The 15,968-nt window shown below is 52.7% G+C and overlaps 1 protein-coding gene across 1 annotated transcript in view; it reads left to right on the top strand.

The window, feature by feature from the left end:
• Positions 1-15,968, top strand: part of RILPL1 (Rab interacting lysosomal protein-like 1) — a 44,042-nt gene that overhangs the window by 18,593 nt on the left and 9,481 nt on the right. The window contains exons 3-4 of the mRNA XM_006894691.1: positions 5,335-5,453; positions 6,696-6,920. Coding sequence (XP_006894753.1) covers positions 5,335-5,453; positions 6,696-6,920 — 344 coding nt within the window. The remainder of the gene's footprint in view (positions 1-5,334; positions 5,454-6,695; positions 6,921-15,968) is intronic.

A 15,968-nucleotide genomic window follows, 5' to 3' on the forward strand; every position in this document is an offset into this window, starting at 1 on the left:
CACAGACACACCACAGTGCACCGTCTGTCATCCAGTGCTGCTGTAACACAGACACCACAGTGCACTGTCTCAGTCACCCAGTGCTGCTTTGACCTCAAGTGGGTGGCTTTAACAAATAGAAATGCTTTATCTTGCAGTATGATCAGCTTGAAGTCAGAGTTCAAGGCACTACTTTATGAAAAGCCTTTGTCTCAGTAGCCCTGTGGGTAGGTCCTTGTTGTCAGGCTTCCCCTGGGTCTGAGAGGGTCCCAGCACAGCAATCCCTGGTCTAAATGATGTGCTCTGTTCTGGCTTGTTCTGGCTCTTTCTGTCTCGATGATGGTCACTCCCTCTGATCTTTGCTTGCCTGTTTAATCTTCTGTTTTCAGCAATGCTGTGTCTTTGGGGGAACGAGTTAATCATGAGAGGTGACAGCCTACCATATGGTCATTTTCTGAAGGGTTGAGCTCAGGACAGGGTGGGGCACTGGCGGTTCAGTGGTAGCCTTCTCGCCTTCCATGAAGGAGAGCCCGGTTCAGTTCCCGGTCAGTGTATGTCATATAAAGTATCTTAGCACCAGCTCCCTGTGGGTGGAGGCCTGTGCGTTGCTGTGGGTGGGTTTCAGTGGGATGAGAGAAGGAAGAAAGGCTTGGTGATCTGATGGTCAGAGTCAGCCAGCGACGTCGTCTGGATCACAACTGCTGATTTCTAAACCTGCTGGTGGACGTTGTAGGGTCGGGGTTGCTTTTCCGTTGTACATGGCGTTTCCGTACTTCAGGGGCCTGCTGGACAGGGTTCCAGCCCAAGCCCAGTCCCGCTGCTGCCGTGTCAGTTCTGGTGCACACAGTGGAGGACGGAGCAGGACGCCCCAGCGTGTCTGCAGGGCCCTGACTTCACAGGAGCAGCCTGCCTCATCCGTCTCGCCTTAGAGCACCTGATGGGTCCAGAGTGGCTTTCCGGGGAGCAGCCAGCGCTTTAACCCCTGTACTACCTGTACGTCTTGACGTCTGCGAGTTGCAACATTGAGCAGCATCATCTCAGGAGAACGTAATGCAAGCTGCAGGTGCAGACTTAAGTTCCCTGCAAATCATTTGTGAAATAAGTCAAAAGGAAGTGGCTGAAATGAATTCCAACAGTGCATCTTAGCAAACCCCACAGCTCCCAGATAATACCCTTTGCACACCCAGCCAGGGTGAAAAATTTCTGGTGCAGAGTTCTCTACTCTTCTCCCCAGTCCTTCACCTCTGTTCTGCACTCCCGGTACACTGATTTCATGCTGTGGACCAAACGCACCACGTTGATCCCCTCATCTGCTGGTGGGCACTCGGGGTGCTTCCACCATTGGTCACTGGGGTGACCGGCGCTGTCCAGTGGTCTGAGCGCACCTGCTCCGAGGCCTTGGGCATGTGGCTCGGAGTGGAGATACAGGGGAGTCGGAATGCGGCCTGCCTGCTCTGTTTTTCCAGGTCTCCTGCGTGTCTGCCTTTGACAGACTGGAGCTCTGCCCTTTCGAGGTCCTATCACTTGAGATGGGTTCAGACAACTGGCCTTTTTCCCCTGCAGCCAGACACTTTAACCACTGCACCACCAGTGCTTCTTGACAACCTTTAATTACAACAAAGCTTAGGGCGGCTCCGTGTAATGGGAACGTGACACTCGTCAGCATCTTCCTGCTCTGACAGGTTACGCCTCACACAGGTCCCGCTAAGCCTGTGTTTACCTCCTGAAGCCAACCGCCAGGCTCTTCTCCCAAATCTGGAGACACAGGGTCTCTGTCAGGTCCTCCATCGTCTGGTGAGCCATCTCCTGGCTGGGAGATTGTCACCAGGTTTTCTACAGCCATAAACACCTCCGTCTTGTAAGAACTGCAGTCAGAATGTTACAGAGAGGCCGAGGCAGGGAGACTGTCTCACATGTTCTGAGTGTGGTATACAGAGAGGCCGGTCTCTGGAGCAGGACAAGGTGCTTGGCCGAGGAGAGGGACAGGGAGGTGAGGTGGACCGACACAGTGACTGCGGCAGTGGGCTCGGACATGGCAGCCACTCTGGGGACGGTGCAGGAGCAGGTGGGGTTCTGCTGTCATGCGTGGGGTCGCTGTGGGTCGATGGCACTTGCTGGCACCTCACACTAACACCTCCCATCCCTTGGCTGTCGGCTCTGTGCTTCTGCCCGCGTGTCTGAGGGGAGCGCCGTGGTGACTGACCGCTGCCCAGAACTCCTCGGCGTTTATCGGCGTCCGCGAGGCTACTGAAGGCACTTGGCCTTCTTTTCATGCACCAGCGCCTGCCGTGCCCACTCCTGGTTTTCAGCTTCACTGCAGCTTGTGAGGCGGGAGTGCTGGCATTTCCATCCTGTGAGCCAGGGGACAGCTGACACTCGGGCCCTCAGACGGCCTCTCGCATTCCAGGTCAGCTGGCTTTGTAAGCACTTCTCACAGATTAACTCATGAGGGCGCAGTGGCGGAATCCTCGCTCTCCACGGGGAGACCTGAGTTCGAATCCCAGCCAGCGCACTCCGTGCAGGTCACTGCCTGTCAGTGCTTGTGCCTTGCTGTGATTGATGGTGAACAGGTTTCAGTGGTCTGGGAGGAACGGCCTGGGAACCTACTTGTGAAACTCAGACAAAGGAAAAAAATGTGATCTTCTGAGACAGGCCCATTCTTTTATTAGTAAGTAATAGTACTAATTTTAATGAAACTTTACAGAGATTTTGGATGTCCATGCATTCATTGTTTTACTCTTCTCCCTGCCCAACCCTCTCCCCCAGTTCACTCTTCTCTTTGAAAAGTAAAAGAAAAATTCTTTCATTGTTATCCAGTCCCTCCCCCAAGTCCACTCCACTGTACAACCTTCACTCTGCATCCTCTCATGACAATAATACCTAATCACATGTCCCTTTTAAACGGTTCCCTCCCTCATCTGTTAACAATGCAGTATACATCATTTATCACCTCCTTCTCTGTCTCCCCTCAACCCCGATGGCAGTCCCATTTTACAACAGTGGCACTATGATGTATTTTTCCATCTTTTAAAAAAAATTTTATTGCATTAATTTTAATGAACATTTACAGAGATTTTGGATTTCCATTCATTCATTGTTGCACTTTTCTCCTTGCCCACTCCCCCCGGCCCTTTCTCTCCTCTCTTCAAAAAGCAAAAGAAAACCTCCTTCACTGGTATACAATCCCCCCCGCCCTGCACCCCGAGTGCACTCCACTATGCAACCTTAATTCTGGACTCTTGTGATAACCATAGTACCCTACAGTATTTGTCCTTTTGTGACTGAGATATTTCACTCAGCATAATGCCCTCCAGGGTCTCCCATTTTATATAATATTCTTCAACGCTGCGAATGAATTCACCCCTGTGGCCTAGCTTTCCACCACATAATGGAGTAGTGGTCCCAGGGAGAATGTACTCCTTAGAAAATCAACCATCCAAGATTGATTAGGGCAGCGTTTGTCCAGGGAGAAGACTCGGAAGGCAGGAAGGGGCAGGGAAGAAGGAATAGTGGAAATGGGAAAGCTAGGGAGGAAGGGGGAAGAGTGCCAGTTTAAACACGTATGAACTGCTGAATGGCGAACTGCTCTGTAAACTCTTACCCAAGTAACAATAAAGAGTTTAAAATGAAACAAGACCCCAAACTCTCACGGGTGACGGTCTGATCCACAGCTGAGTGTGGCAGTCTGTCCTTCCCCTGGGATTCGGGCTGCTGTGAGGCCTTGGCTAACCGAGTAGCCAGAGACGACAGCGAGTGTCTGGGTCATCCCGGGAAAAAACACTGCATTTGAGAACCCGAGGCTGGAGGGAGGTGAGGGGTCCAGGCTTGGAGTCCCGGAACTCAGCCTCCCCAACGTCGGCTCTGCCTCCAAGCCCGGGTGTTAGAGACACAACCACAGGCTCTTGTAAAGGGAATGAAGTCGTGGGTTGTGCGCTGTGTTAACCATGGGCTTGCTCGCTGAAAGGTCAGAAGTTCACACCCCCCAGCCGCTCTGTGGAAGAAAGATGAGGCGGTGTGTCCCGTGTACATTTACAGCCTAGGAAACCTGCAGTGCGGTTCTGGCCTCTCACCGATTCACTCTGTATTGGAAATGACCCGATGGCAGTGCTTTGAGATTTATTTTTGTTTTTTAAGAGAGAGAGAGAGAGAGAGAGAGAGAGAGAGAGAGAGAGTGTGTGTGTGTGTGTGTGTGTGTGTGTGTGTGTGTATGTGTGTGTGTGTGTGTGGTCAAATCAGATCTGACTGGTACAGGAGGAGATTGCCCCTCCTTCTCCAGCAGAGCATCTGGTGAATTTGAACCGCACACCTCTGGGATTGCTGTCAGTGCAGCTTCTTGCCACTAGGCCATCAGAGCTCGCCAGAAGCTTTTAATTGTTCTTTTTAGAGTTGTCTGTTGGGTTTGCGGAGCCCCTGGGTGAGGCAAATGGTAAATAAGCTGAGCTGCTAATCAGAAGGTTAGAGATGCAAGTGTATCCAGAGCAGTTTTGGCATAAGGACCTGATGTGTCCAGAAAAGAAGCCACCAAAACCCGTCACGGGGCACAGTTCTGGTCCCGACTCACCATGAGCCGGACAGAATCTGTTTGTGGTAACTGTTTATCGTAGGTGTGAACCCCAAAGAGGAGTCCTCGTGGCACTGCGTGTAAGGCATTTGACTGCTACAGAAATGCCTGTGGTTTGCACCCACCGCCTGTGCTGTCGAAGATGAGGCTGGTTGCCCTCCTAAATGCTGGGGGCCCCAGAAACCAGCGGGGCAGGTCAATTCTGTCCTCCAGGGTCCTGGTGAGTTCGAAGCACCTGGAGGACAGTGGGCAGTAGGAATTCCCAGAAGAATTGAAATCATCAGTCGAACACGCATGTTGGTGTGATTACAACAGCATGAATCCTGATAGTCAAGGGGTATTCTTGGGAGGTCAGGTGTGTGAGGAGGTGACGTCTGAGCTGAAGCCTGGCGGATGAGGACGGGGTCAGAGGTGAGACTTCCAGGCAGACGTGGGAATGCACATGAAAGAATTCTGACCAGGAAGCAGAGTGTGTTTGTGTATAAGAAGAGTGGAGGGTTGGCGAGCTCTGGTGGCCTAGTGGCAAGAAGCTGCACTGCAATCCCAGAGGTGCACGGTTCGAATCCACCAGATGCTCTGCTGGAGAAGGAGGAACAGTCTCCTCCTGTACCAGTCAGATCTGATTTGACGGTACACACACACACGTTAATAATAATAATAACAGTAACAATAAAGAAGAGTGGAGAGTTGATGAGTTTGGGGAGGAGGCAGCCTCTGGGGGCCATGAGGAAGCTGCTGTAGACTACCATGGAGCATGGAGCTAGGTTCACCTGCTGGCTTTGCTCCCACCCCAGGCATGTCCGACCGAGAACGGCAGGTGATGAAGAAGCTGAAGGAGGTGGTGGACAAACAGCGGGATGAGATCCGCGCCAAGGACCGGGAGCTCGGCCTGAAGAACGAGGACGTGGAGGCTGTAAGTGCGCCCCACTGCACCCTCCTGGCTGGTGGGCGTGCGTGTGAGACTGCCCCCCCCAGGGTCCCTCTCCTCCTGGGTGTCGTTCCTGTGCCTGCCAGTTGGTGGACCTAGCCCTGAAACTGGAGATGGGGTGACCCTTACTGTCCCTTCCTCCTCCCTGGAGGAGCAGGAGGGAATGTGACACTGCCCAGTGGCATGTTGTCATCCTCAGTCTGGGGTCCCATCCACACCTGGGAGGTCTCATCCCAATCTCAGGGGCCCATCCACACCCAGGGGGCCCGTCTACACCCTGGAGTCCTGTCCATACCCTGGGGTGCTATCCATACCCTGGGGTGCTATCCATACTCTCTGGGGTTCCATCTACTCCCTGGGGTCCCATTCATATTCAGAGGGTCCCATTCATACCCTAGAAGAGTCCTTCTACACTTTGGGGTTGCATCCACATCCTAGGGGGTTCTATCTTCATCTTGGAGATTCATCCATACCCTGGAGTCTCATTGACACCCATAGTCTGGGGGTTCCGTGTACATCTTGAGGTCCATCCACACCCTGGGAAATCCCATCTACACCTTGAGGAATCCCTGCCCTGTCCTGCTTCATCCTGTCCCCCCCTTGGAAGGGTCCCGTCACCCTGCTGTCCTCTCCTCTGAGCCCAGAAGCGGCCCCAGCCACCCCTTCTGTGTCCCTGGTGAGCGGGCTGAGGCGCCCTGGTTGCTGTGGAAACCCATGCGGAGCCTCCTGATTAGAGGGCACCCTCTCTCAAGGCCCGTTGCTTCCATCTTTTGGCAGGTTGTCATAATATACTAATTCTGACTCGTGCTTTCCTCCCATCTGTTACATAATTATTGTGATGCACACAGCCATACCTTTCTGTTGCACTTGGCAGAGCTTGCACTTTTTACAGGTTGCAGGTTATGGCAGCCCTGTGTCGAGCAGGTCTGTCGGTCCTTCTCACTTCATGTCTGCTCCATTCTGACCATTCTCGGAGCACTGTCCACTTCAGATGCCCTTGCCCGCTTCACTGCTCTCTGATGTAAACATGCCTCTCAGATGTGCTGGGAAACCAGACGCCCTGTGTGACCCACTTTGATTTCACTGCTTTACTGTGATGCCCGGAGGCCCTCCCCAGCGCCCTGCCCGGCGGCCCTGCCCGGCGGCCCTGCCTGGGGGCCCTCCCCAGCGCCCTGCCCGGAGGCCCTGCCCGGCGGCCCTGCCCAGCAGCCTGTCTTCTCTCTGCAGCTGCAGCAGCAGCAGACCCGGCTGATGAAGATCAACCATGACCTTCGGCACCGGGTCACGGTGGTGGAGGCCCAAGGGAAGTCCCTGATCGAACAGAAGGTGGAGCTGGAGGCTGACCTGCAGACCAAGGAGCAGGAGATGGGACGCCTGCGGGCCGAGCTCGGGAAGCTCCGAGAGAGGCTGCAGGGCGAGCCCAGCGAGAACGGAGCGGAGGAGACCCCCGAGGTGAGTGGGAGCTGAGGCGGGAGGCAGCCAGCCAGTTGGATTTAGGTCGGCCAGACGCAGCCCCCATTTGAGGAAATGGGAGGTCCAGAGAGGGCAAGCTGCTGGCCCAGAGACGCAGAGCTGGGGTGAGGCAGAGTTGGGCCTGGAGCGCAGGACTCGCCGGGCTCTAACCCAGGGTGCTCGGCTCAGAGACGGTTTCTGTGCACCTGCTGCTCATTTTTCATTCAAGCAGCTGTTGGCTCTGGCAGGTGCAGGGGGTAAATGGGAGAGGGCACGGACTTGGCTCCTGTCCTCACGGACTTCACCCTTGGGAAGGAGGACTGACGCTAGTCAGCCCATACCATGCGACCCAGCAGCTCTAGGCCTGGGTATGGACGAGGTCAATGACCACGTATGTAGGTCCACCCAGAAACCTGGACGTGAGCGTCGACGGCAGCACCGTCCCCAGCTGGCAAAAAGTAGGAACAACTCATCTTAAACAAGCAAACAAAATCCCACTGCTTTGGGGCTGATTCTGAAGTAGGGTGATCCTCTATCAGGTATCCAAGACATATCTTCCTCCTGCAGAAGGCTGGTGGACTTGAACCGCTGACCTTTCTATCACCAGCCTGACATATAACCCAGTATCCCAGGGCTCTGCGCGAAAGAAGGAGGTGCCAACAGAAGTTAAACCATAGATGAACGTAGAAAACATGGTGTTCAGCGAGGAAAGCCAGTTACGGAAGGCCACGCGTCACAGGATTCCCTTTCTGTGAAACGTCTAGAACTGGCTCATCCGTGTTCTAAGCTTTGCTGGACTGATGTGGACAGGGGCTGGTCTCTCAGAGTTGGACAACCCCCGTGGTGTACGACGCTGCAGCGACAGATTGAGAGGCATGGCCTCGTGCTCATCATCAAGGGACTGTCACGACAGGCAGTGAAGTCAGTGATGGGATCATATCCACAGGCCTGCCAGGATGATCTGTTAACACACCTGTTACTCAGGTTTACACACTGACCACGAAGGCTGAAAATAGATACTCAGGGTCTGCTGTCTGAAGTTGCTCAGACGTGCAGCCAAGATGCATTGGTAATTACTGATTAGAATGTGAAACTGGAAAACAAAGGCTCAGTAGTTGGAAACTATGGCCTGGACCCCATCTGTGCCAAGAGGTGATGGAGATCAGTATCATTTCTGTGAACAAGGCTGGGGCCACTTGTGAAGCAACATGCAGTTGCTCAGATCCAAGTTCAAGGTGAAGTGGAAGAAAATGAAAACAAGTCCTAGAAAGCCCCAGGACAACCTTAAATATATTTCACTTGAACTGAAACACTGGCTCAAGAATAGATTTGCAGAGAGCTCTGGTGGCCTAGTGACAAGAAGCTGCACTGCAATCTCAGAGGTGTGAGGTTCAAATCCACCAGATACTCTGCTGGAGAAGGAGAGATAATCTCTTCCTGTGCCAGTCAGATTCGATTTAATGGCACACACACACACAAAAAAAAAAGAAAGAATAGAGTTGCTGCACTAAACACTAGACAAGTTGAGGGATGACATCAAAGACATCATTCATGAAGAAAGCAAAAGGTAATTAAAGACAGGAAGGGGGGAAAAGACAAAAATAAACATCTGAAGAGACTTTGAAATTGGCAGTAAAGTTCAGAGAAGTGAAAGCAAAAGAAGAAATAATGCAATAAAACTGGAAAGATCATTTCAAAGAGTGGCTAGACTAGGTAAGGCAAAATATTCTAATGAAATGTGCACAGTTCTAGAGTTAGAAAACCAGAAGGGAGGAACGCCCGTGGCATTTTGTAAACTGACAACAATTCAAGCCTCAACTTTTGGAAACTTGAAACAATTCAAGCCTCAACTTACAATACTGAAGGACTCTATGGAGGAAATATTGACTCCGGAAGCATCAAACCAAGATAGAAGGAATAGAGAGTAACTGTATCACAGAGAACTGGTCAGTAAGTAACCACTTCAGGAAGCAGAGTGTGAGCATAAAATAATGATACTGATGGCAGAAGTCTAAGTTGTGCCAAAGGCATTGCCAAAAAAAAAAGCAAGTCTTCAGGAATTGATGGCATATCCATTAAAATGTTTCAGCAAATGTGTGTACCCCCTTACCTATGCCAAGAAGTTTAGCAGAATACCTTATCCTGGGTGACCACCTGGAAGGGAGCCAATGTTTGTACCCATTTCAAAGAAAAGTGATACAGTGAAATGCTGCAGTTATCAAGCAGTATCATGACTGTCACATGCAAGTAAAATCTTGCTGATGATAATTTACAACTGGCTGCAAGGGTTCATCTCTACGAAACGGCCAGGAAGCCAGGCAGGGTTCAGATGAGGACATGGAATGAGGGATAGCATTGCTGCTGACTTGGCTGTAACCAGGGAAGACCAGAAGGAGGTTTATCTGTATTTAGTACCCATGCAGACATATTTGGCTGTTCTAGGTAACATTGAGGAAAAGGAGAATTGCAAAACATTTAATTCTGCCCATGTGGAATCTGTGCATGGATGACGAGGTATTGTTTGAAAAAAACCAAACAAACAATGGCACACATAGGGTTTAAAGTCAAGAAAGAGATGTGCCAGACTTTATCTTTTCATCATATTTATTTAATCTTCAAAGTGGCATCAAGATTGGAAGAAGACTCATCAATACCATGCAAGATGCAGAGGACCCAAACCTTGCTTGGTGAGAATGAAGAGGTCTTGAAGCACCTCCTGAGATCATCGATGACTACAGCCTTCAGTATGGATGACACCTCAAGATAAAGAAAACAAAAAATCCTCCTAACTCAGCAAAATAAGCAACATAATCAAAGGTGTCAAGGATTTCACCACCATTTCTTTGCAGTGTCTTTCTCTGATCCTTGAAGAAAGGTACTGGAAACAAATAATGGTGAGATTGAATATAATGAACCCCAGACACTGAATTCTGAACTATAGAAATGGCCCAGGAGGCAATTTCTGTGTTTGTGTTTTACAACAAGAAGATCAAAACAGATGCCCTGTGAATGGAGGCCGCCCTCTGCTTGGTGTTTTTTTGTGTTTTTTTTGTTTTTTTTTTTAATTTTTATTGTATTATTTTTACGTGTACCGTCAAATCAGATCTGACTGGTACAGGAGGAGATTGCCCCCTCCTTCTCCAGCAGAGCATCTGGTGGATTTGAACCCTGTACCTCTGGGATTGCAGTGCAGCGTCTTGCCGCTAGGCCACCAGAGCTCCCTTAGGGTTTTGTGCCTGGCTTTCTGTCCTCTGGCAGGGAAGGAGGCAACCCTTGTGTCCACCTGCCCTGAACCTTCCCTTTGGAAAGGCAATGCCATTTCCTTATCTTCAGGCTCCAGGGAGAAGGATGGGCACCCTCTTCCTGTGCAGTTTATTGCCTCTGAAAACCCACTGGAGGGTCAGAAATAAGTCGGTTCAAATTGGACGACCCAAAAAAAAAAAAAATATTGGACGACCCGTCACAACAATCTTCAGCGTCAGCAGCTTGGGGGGTCGAAATGAGGGGTGGGCACAGGACTTCGGAGTGAACAAAATGAAGCCCAGGCACCCCTTGGAGATGTTAGAGGTTTGCCTTGAGTCCAGGGCAGTCAAGCGAGAACCCTAAGAATGCCCGGCTGGGTGGTTCCCAGCACACAGAATTCACGTGCGTGAGGAAAAGTCTGAAGCAGCGCGGTCTCCCTGCCTCTGCCCCCCAGCTCCTGGTTCCTGCTCATTTCCTTTTCTGTCTCTGTTTCTGCTGCTCTCGACACGTCGCAGCCGCGGGACCCTACACCCTTTGTCCCTGTGTGTCTGACCGGCTCAGCACAGCATGTTCACAGGGCTTGGGGCGGGGGCCGGAGGGTGATAGGATGCGCCCCCTCTGGTTTTCATGACTCAGTCGCTGAGGACAGCTCGAATGGCACAGGAGCTGACGGCGACAGTGGCATGGTGAGATACAAGCGGGGCTAAATCGGTGGCTGTGGGTGGGAGAGGAGGCAGTGGTGAAAAGAGGCTTGAGCTGAGCTGAGCGCACAGCCGTGGATACGGAGGGGAGGCGGTGGTGGGAAGAAGGCGTGTAGGCCAGGCGAAATCTGTTGTGAGGGAGTGGGAGGCTGGGTGGTAGGAAGTGTGGATGGGGCGAAGCTGTGTCAGCCAATGAAGGGAAGGAGGCCATAGCCATGAGGGGTTCGGCTGGGCGAGGTCAATGGTGGTAGATGGGGGAGGAGGGGGTGATGGGAACAGCCTCTCAGGCCCCAGGAAAGCTCGGGTGGAGAATGTCTCCCCCTGGCCAGGCAGGGTCAGTCCAGCCTGTGTGCCAAGGACACAGACGTCACCGGCCACGAGACTCCTAGACCTGCTCCCTTTCCCTGGAGCAACAAGCCGGGGCATCTCACACCTCCTTGGCCTGACTTTCAGTGGGTTTCAGCTTCCCTTCCTGACAGCTGAAAGGGCAGGGAAGAAATAGGGGGGTGACGCCAGGTTGCAGTTTTAACTAACCCCTAAGTCAGGCAGTCTCTGCTGGGGTTAACGTTGCTCGGCTGCCCCTGGTGGGAACCCCATGATGCTTGGAAACCAAGCTGGGGGGACGACAGTGGGCTTCACCCCCGCCCACCCCATCCCATGTGACTGGGGTCGGTCCTTCTGTCTGGTGGTCATTTTCCTCACTGGTCAGATGAGGAGTGACCTTTGATTTGCACATTGTATATTTAGTGCATCTGGGACGATTGGTCATAGTGTTTGAAGGTGACCACAGGGAATTGGGAAGCTGGGACAGAGAGGCCTTTAAGGCACTAAAGAGGGGTTCTGTGGGATGGAATGAGTGTTTCCGCCATCACAGGGTGGGGTGGGTCAATCCAGGCAAAGGAGAGCCGGACGGAGGCTGGCCCGTGGGTGGAGTGGAGTGGGGCTGGTTGAGGAATTAGCCCTGTCCTGTGGTAGGACACAGAGAGGTGAGGGGCTTTCCCAGAGCCCAGCAGGGCCTGAGTTCTTTGGAGACGGGGGCTGGAAGGAGGGGGACGGGGACTGCAAGGAGGGGGACGGGGGCTGCAAGGAGAGTGTGAGCTTGCGATTTGGGGCCATGGCCTGGGTTGCCACGGCCTGTGCGCAGGCATGGGCAGCCGGAGAAAAGGCATGAGAGGAAGGCGCTGCTCCTTGGCTGCAGCCCAAGGTGCCACATGGGAGTGTGGGCCCAGTGTGGAAAGATCTTCACATTTTCTTCCCCTAAAATGAAGCCAACAATCTAGACTTTGGTGTGAAATCCAATTTAGAACATTTGGCAAATAATTCCAAAGTGTTTTTGTACAGTGAAAGCCAGGTAAAATGTGATTCGCGGCAAGGACTCCATGTGGAGTGAGTTTGTAACCTGTAAAACAGGAGCTCAGGGGTTCCTGGAGAACTCCTACACATGCGTCAAAACTCCACCTTAGAAGCCACATCTGCACTGACATCTCTGATTCTCCCCAGTTACTTGGAATTATTACATCTGTTACTGTGTTACATTCAAGTTTCTGTTTGTATCACTCCTCCTTTCTCCCTCCTCTCTCAGTCTCTTTCTCTTCTAATCTCCAAGCTCAGCTGAGAACCCCGAGTTTGGAACAAAACTGACCATTCGTGTTAAATAGGTACTAAGCATGCAGTTATGCCCCATAGCTAACCTGGGCAGGGGAGAGGACCTGGCCTTATTGAATGGCTGCTGAATATGAGGCGCTCTGGTAGCATATAATGAGTTAGGCTGCTAGCCAAAAGGTTAGCAGTTCGAACCCAACAGCCTCTCCAGGAAAATGGGACAATCTATTTCTGTTAAGATTTACAGCCTTGGAGAAGGATTTGAGTCGTGAACTGACTCATTGGCAGGAGGGGAGTCTGTTGCTGGATGTCTCCCACCTACGTTTGCCCTCTCTGTCCCTCCACCTTTCCCAGTCTGATTCAGAAGGCCTAGTCCCTCCTGACAACGCGCTCAAAGTGTACAGAACAAAGTTTGATTGTCCTGGCCTCTCAGGAGCAGCCTGGCTGCGTTTCCTCCGAGGTGGACGTGTTTGTTCTTATACAGTCCACGGGACAGTCAGTGCTGTTCAAGACCCTCAGGAGACTGGACACGGTGGACACGGTGACGGACGACGGGCTCGAGCGGATCGGAGATGCGAGCATGGCGCAGAGCAGGGCAGCGTCAGGGTGGTTCACAGGGTCACTGTGAATCAGAGTCAACTCCACAGCAGCTCACTGCTCACTGCACGCGAGCAGATGTGGGTAGGGGACTTGATAGGGCTATCGAGGGTGTGTGGGGGGCAGCCCAAAGGAGGAGGCACTGGAGGACACCCAGGATGCCCTCTCCAGAATTAAACCTCTTGGGCGTGGTGAGAAGCCCCCTGCCGTCTGCTGACCCCTGCTTCTTGGCACCCACACTGAGGCTGGGCTTGGTCCGCCAGATTCCCTGCCCTGCCCTGCCCTGCCCTTGGGGGGAGGCTCTGCTGTCACCTGCCCTGCCTTGGTGGGTGGTGTCTCCTTTCAAGTGTCCTTTTCCGGAACAGGATGTTCCTGGTGCCCTGGGATGCCTGGCATCTTGTTTGTCCCTGGGATTCTGGCTGCAGAATCCCCCTAGGCTGGGCTCTTCCTCCTCCCTGTGGCTCTGGAGGGGGAGGGAGTCTGTATTTCAGTCTGCCTTTTATTGATGGGTGGCACAGTGGTTAAGGCAGTCAGCTGCTAACCAGGAGGTTACAGGTTCAAGCCCACTAGCCACTTGGTGGAAGAAAGATAAATAAGACTGCCCGATTCTCTGACGATTCACTGCCTTCGAAATCATCGTGGGCAGCGCGGCCCTGTCCTGACGGGTCACTGCGAGTGAGAATGAGCTGGATGACACTGGTTTGGTTTGGTTCATTCACTCCAGACTTCACACAATCCTGGGCCCTTGTCCACTCCCTGTTGTCCATCATGGGGCATTGGTGGCTCAAGGGCACTGGGATACCACACCCAGGCAGTCGTTGATTCATCGAAGCAAGGCCAGGCAGACCCTCTGGGTGTGACAGTGTGTGTCCATAGGATCTGGCGGTCGGGAGCCAGAAGGGAAAGTGAGTTCCTGAGAGGTGGGGACTTGGCCCTGACCACCTTCCCCTCTTAAATAACACCTGCCAGTTTGAATCCACCAGATGCTCTGCTGGAGAAGGAGGGACAATCTCCGGTACATGCAAAACAAAACAAAACAAAAAACCTTTTAAAAAAAACGACACCTGCCAGAGATACAGAGAGGTGAGGGCCTTCTGCAGAGACGGGACCTGGAAGGAGAGTGAGAGCCTGACTTCAGGCCACCTGTAGTGGCTGACCAGCAAGGAACAGTTGGAAAGGCTGCCTTGCTGTCATCAAAGAAACGGAGATAACAAAAGTTGAGGAGGAACTGGCAGGAGTAGAGGCTTCACCTGTGGCTCGTGGGAATGCAAACGATGCAGTCATTGTGCGAACAGCCTGGTGGTGACAGATGCTCAGAATGCACCGTGTGACTCGGCACCTGCACTCCCAGGTGTAAATTTACCCGGAGAATCCAACGCGCACGTCCACACAGACACATGTACACAAAGGCCCTCAGAAGCACCGTGTACGGGAACCAGAGTGGACACTTCCCAGTGGTCCATGAACTGATGACCAGTGAAGGAGACATGGACATGTGTGTGCACTCGGGACATGCTCGGCCATCAGAGTCCAGTTTACAGCATGCCATGGGGTGGCTAGACCCTGGAAACAGGCCGGCCGGGGGAAGAAGCCAGTCGGAAAGGGCCACATGTTGTCTGCTTTCTTTGCCTGGACAGGAAAAGCCACAGGAGAAAGTGGATCCATGGTTACCAGGGGCTGGGGAAGAAGGGAATAGGGCCGTCATGGACCTCAGGAGAGGAGGTTGGTGAGAGAGAGGAAGACCCTCAATGAGAAGCAGCACATACTGTGAGGAAGGCAGGGAGGTGGGCAGGGTTCTGCTGTTGTACCTGGGGTCGCCATGCATTGGACAGTAACCTAACAGCAACAGGGGTTCAGGGTGACTGCTGTTGGGCACAGACTTTCCTTTTGGGGTGATAGAAACATTCTGGAATGAGACAATGGCGACTGATATGCAACACCATAAATACCATTGAATGGTTCACTTTAATATGGTGTTTTTACATCATGAGTGTATTACCACCATAAATAGAAAAAGAAAAGCCCTGTTTTGCTCTGAGAAGATGAAGGGCAGGGCGGGGCAGGGCCTGGCCAGGGGCAGGCGGTCAGCATTCCAGGATCTGCACGGCTGGCCTGTTTCTCCAGTTGAGGTGCACAGCTGGACTCTGGACAGTGGTCCTCAGGGTCATCAGTACCTAGCCCAAAGGTAAAGGAGCCCTGGTGGCGCAGTAGATTAAGCACTTGGCTTTAGGTCAGCTGTTGGAACTGACCAGCCACCGCCTGGGAGAAGGAAGAGGTAGTGTCTGTTCCTATAACGATTATAGCCTTAGAAGTGCTGTAGGGCACATCTCCTTGATCCACAAAGGTCTCTGTGATTTGGGGTCCACTTGAGAGAAGTATGTTATTTAGGGGGCTTGGTTTGCTCAGTGATGGAGCTCGGGAGTCCACACGCCTGCAGAGCTCTTGGACTCCTCGTAGTCAGTTAAAGGTGGGCTGTCCCTGCGTTGGTCCAGCTCTTTCCGCTGGGTCAGCCTAGCCTCACAGCAGGCTGAGCACAGGGCCGTGGACCAGATGAACCCGGGCGCAGGGAAGGCCGTTCCCTCCGGGGGTGCTGGCGCCTCATCCTGAGCACCTGCCGTGGGCCAGGCACGTCTGTGTTCACAGCGTCTGTCCTCTCCATGTACCTCAACTCTGAGAAAATGAGCATCGCCTCTTAGCACGAGCTGAGGGATGGTGCTCTGGAGGGGAGGCGGGCAGGGGATGAGAAGGGCAGAGATGGACCCCAGCTTTTCCTTTCTTCCTGTTGGACACCTTTCCTTGTGTGTGGTAAGTCCCTCCGCGGCCGGGCAGGGCGTGCTGCCGGCTGCCGTGTGGGAGAACAGTGAGCAGGTGGCCGCCAGCTTTCCTCTCTGGGGGGAGCCGCCCG

The sequence above is a fragment of the Elephantulus edwardii genome, unplaced genomic scaffold (genome assembly GCF_000299155.1).
Source record: "Elephantulus edwardii isolate Elephantulus edwardi_28Jun2011 unplaced genomic scaffold, EleEdw1.0 scaffold00148, whole genome shotgun sequence".
NCBI lineage: Eukaryota > Metazoa > Chordata > Mammalia > Macroscelidea > Macroscelididae > Elephantulus > Elephantulus edwardii.